This window comes from Benincasa hispida, chromosome 11, assembly GCF_009727055.1.
Source record: "Benincasa hispida cultivar B227 chromosome 11, ASM972705v1, whole genome shotgun sequence".
NCBI classification, from domain to species: Eukaryota; Viridiplantae; Streptophyta; class Magnoliopsida; order Cucurbitales; family Cucurbitaceae; genus Benincasa; species Benincasa hispida.
In genome coordinates this window covers 83,418,395-83,421,090 of record NC_052359.1, presented here as the reverse complement: position 1 = coordinate 83,421,090, position 2,696 = coordinate 83,418,395, and the positions used below count along the sequence as shown (strand labels likewise).

The 2,696-nt window shown below is 38.6% G+C and overlaps 1 protein-coding gene across 1 annotated transcript; it reads left to right on the top strand.

Moving 5' to 3' along the window:
* Positions 1-1,553: 1,553 nt before the first annotated feature.
* Positions 1,554-1,925, top strand: LOC120090910. The gene has a single exon (XM_039048603.1). It carries the CDS (start codon positions 1,554-1,556, stop codon positions 1,923-1,925), a length of 372 nt encoding a protein of 123 aa, XP_038904531.1.
* Positions 1,926-2,696: the final 771 nt, after the last annotated feature.

The following is a 2,696-nucleotide window of genomic DNA, read 5'->3' as shown; positions in this document are numbered from 1 at the left end:
AGGTTGCATCCAATAGTGTTACCAGAATAAAACACCCAACCTTATTCGTACACTATAGACCATTTTGGCTATTTACTTGAACTTGATTCATATTTATGTCTCTACATAAAGTTAAAATATTCATGTAATAGCCATGGATCTTAGTTTAATAGATTTAGACTTTACAAATACAATTTAAAGATTTAATAACAACTTTATTGAAGAAATGTTGAATAACATCTTTATTGATAATATAATGTATTTAATTTTACAACTGCAAGTTTTAGGACACACAACCCAACAAGAATAAGAGAAGGGAAAAGTGTGGGCCCTCTATTACCTAAGCAAGACTTTAACCGGAGCTAAAATCAATTATTCTCTTATTGAGAAAATGTGCCTTGCACTCTTCTTCACTATCAAAAAACTGAGACACTATATGCAGGCCTTCACAATTCGTTTAATTGCGAAAGTCAAGCCCATCAAGTACGTTTTCTCTAGGCCAATCATCTCAGGGCGTTTGGCCAAATGGGAAATCATGCTTCAGTAATACGATATTGTTTATGTGCCATAAAAGGCGATTAAAAGACAAATGTGCATTGACTTCTTGGCGGATCACCCAATTCCATAAGATTGAAAGTTAAGTGAAGATTTTCCCGATGATGAAGGTCTCTTCACAGAAATCATAGTGCCTTGGATCATGTTCTTTGATGGTATGGCCTGGAGAAGTGGTGCGGGAGCAGACATCGTCCTCATTTCACCAAAGAAACACATGATTCCTTATAGCTTTGTGCTTGCTGAATTGTATTCGAACAATGTCGTCAAATACCAAGCCTTGATAATCGACCTCGAAATGGATTTGGAGATTGGAGTATCGTACATAGAGATTTTTTGTGACTCAAATTTGATAATCAATCAGCTTTTACTCCTGTGAAGTATGATGACTTGAAGCCCTACTTCATGTATGCTAGACAGTTGATGGAAAAATTCGAAAGTGTGACATTGTAGCACGTCCCGAGGACAGAAAATAAGAAGACAGATGCTTTGGCGAACTTGGCTATTGCCTTGGCAGATCCAGACGATCTGTCTCTGAGTATATCGCTTTGTCAGAGGTGGGTTATACCTTCGGTTGAGACCGTATGTGAAGAAATGAATTTGGTATCCATCTGCTTAATTAATGAGGAAGACTGGTGGCAACCTATTATAGATTACCTTGTGCATGAAAGGCTTCTGGACAACCACCTTCATAAAACTGAAATTCGAATGAGGGCTACGCACTTCATTTATTACAAAGGGGTTTTATACTACCGCTCCCTGGAAGGGATCTTTCTCCGATGCCTTGGAAAAGAGGAATCAACGAAGGCTTTAGAGGAAGCGCATTTAAGCATATGCTGCACGCACCAATTTGGACCAAAGCTACAGTTCTAGCTGAAAAGGATAGGTTACTACTGGCCAGGGATGATCCAAGATTCAATGGAATATGCAAAGAAGTGTGAGGCTTGTCAATACCATGCGAATTTCATTCATCAACCGCTCGAGCCTCTACATCCGACTATAACTTCATGGTCTTTTGAAGCATGAGGCTTGATCTTATTGGCTCTATGAGTCCTAAGTCATCAGCGGGACATTCTTACCATTCGATAGGCAACTATGATTACTTTTCAAAAGGTCGACTTGAGGTCATTGCCTTGAGGGAAGCTAAGAAAGAAGACATGGTGGACTTTATCCGCATTCATATCATCTATCGGTATGGTATCCCCCATAAAATCGTGACAGATAATGGAAGGCAGTTCTCCTATAGCATGATAAACAGGTTGTGTGAGAAGCTCAAGTTCAGGAAGTTCAAGTCATCCATGTACAATGCTGCTGCAAATGGGTTGGCAAAGGCATTCAACAAGATGTTGTGCAACTTGCTGAAGAAAATTGTCTATAAGTCAAAAAGAGATTAGTAAGAGAAGATCGATGAAGCATTGTGGGCTTATGAAACCACTCATCATATCCCTACAGGAGTCACTCCATACTCTTTTGTTTATGGGGTAGAGGCTATCCTTCCTTTGGAAAGAGAAATTTCGTCACTAAGAATGGCGGTACAAGAGGTATTGACTACAGAAGACAATGTCAAGCTACGTCTTCAAGAGTTGGAAGCACTTGTTGAAAAATGACTGGAAGCTCAACAAGCATTGGAGTGTGACCAAGCGCGAATGTCTAAAGCCTTTGATAAGCACGTAAAGCCTCGATCTTTTCAAGTCGTTGATATAGTACTTTCTGTAAGAAGACCCATTATCACGACGAGACATTCGAGAAATAAGTTCACACCTAAATGGGATGGACCCTACATCATCAAAGAGGTCTACACAAATGGAGCATACAAGATCGTTGATCAAGATGGATTAAGAATTGTCCCAATCAACGACATGTTTCTTAAAAAGTTTTATCCTTAGCAGATGTAAAAAAAAAAGAAAAAAAAGGGAACTCCTTGTCGTAAAATTATAAACTGCACATCGCTCATGGCCTGTATGAGTTTTAAAGGTGAACGTCCAAAAAAAAAGAAAAAAAATTATTTTGAACTATGTTATAACTTGATCCCAGGGTTCATAGGTAGTTTAAAGAAATTTAAGTTCAGTACATGATAAATATGTGTATATATATATAAGGGGGATAAGAATGATAGGATCATTGGACCTTTACGAGGTCATCCCTATGTTGGTTAGATGGCGATA

Excerpts from the sequence above, each read along its gene's own strand:
- LOC120090910 (XM_039048603.1), top strand. The coding sequence starts at position 1,554 with ATGAGGCTTGATCTTATTGGCTCTATGAGTCCTAAGTCATCAGCGGGA.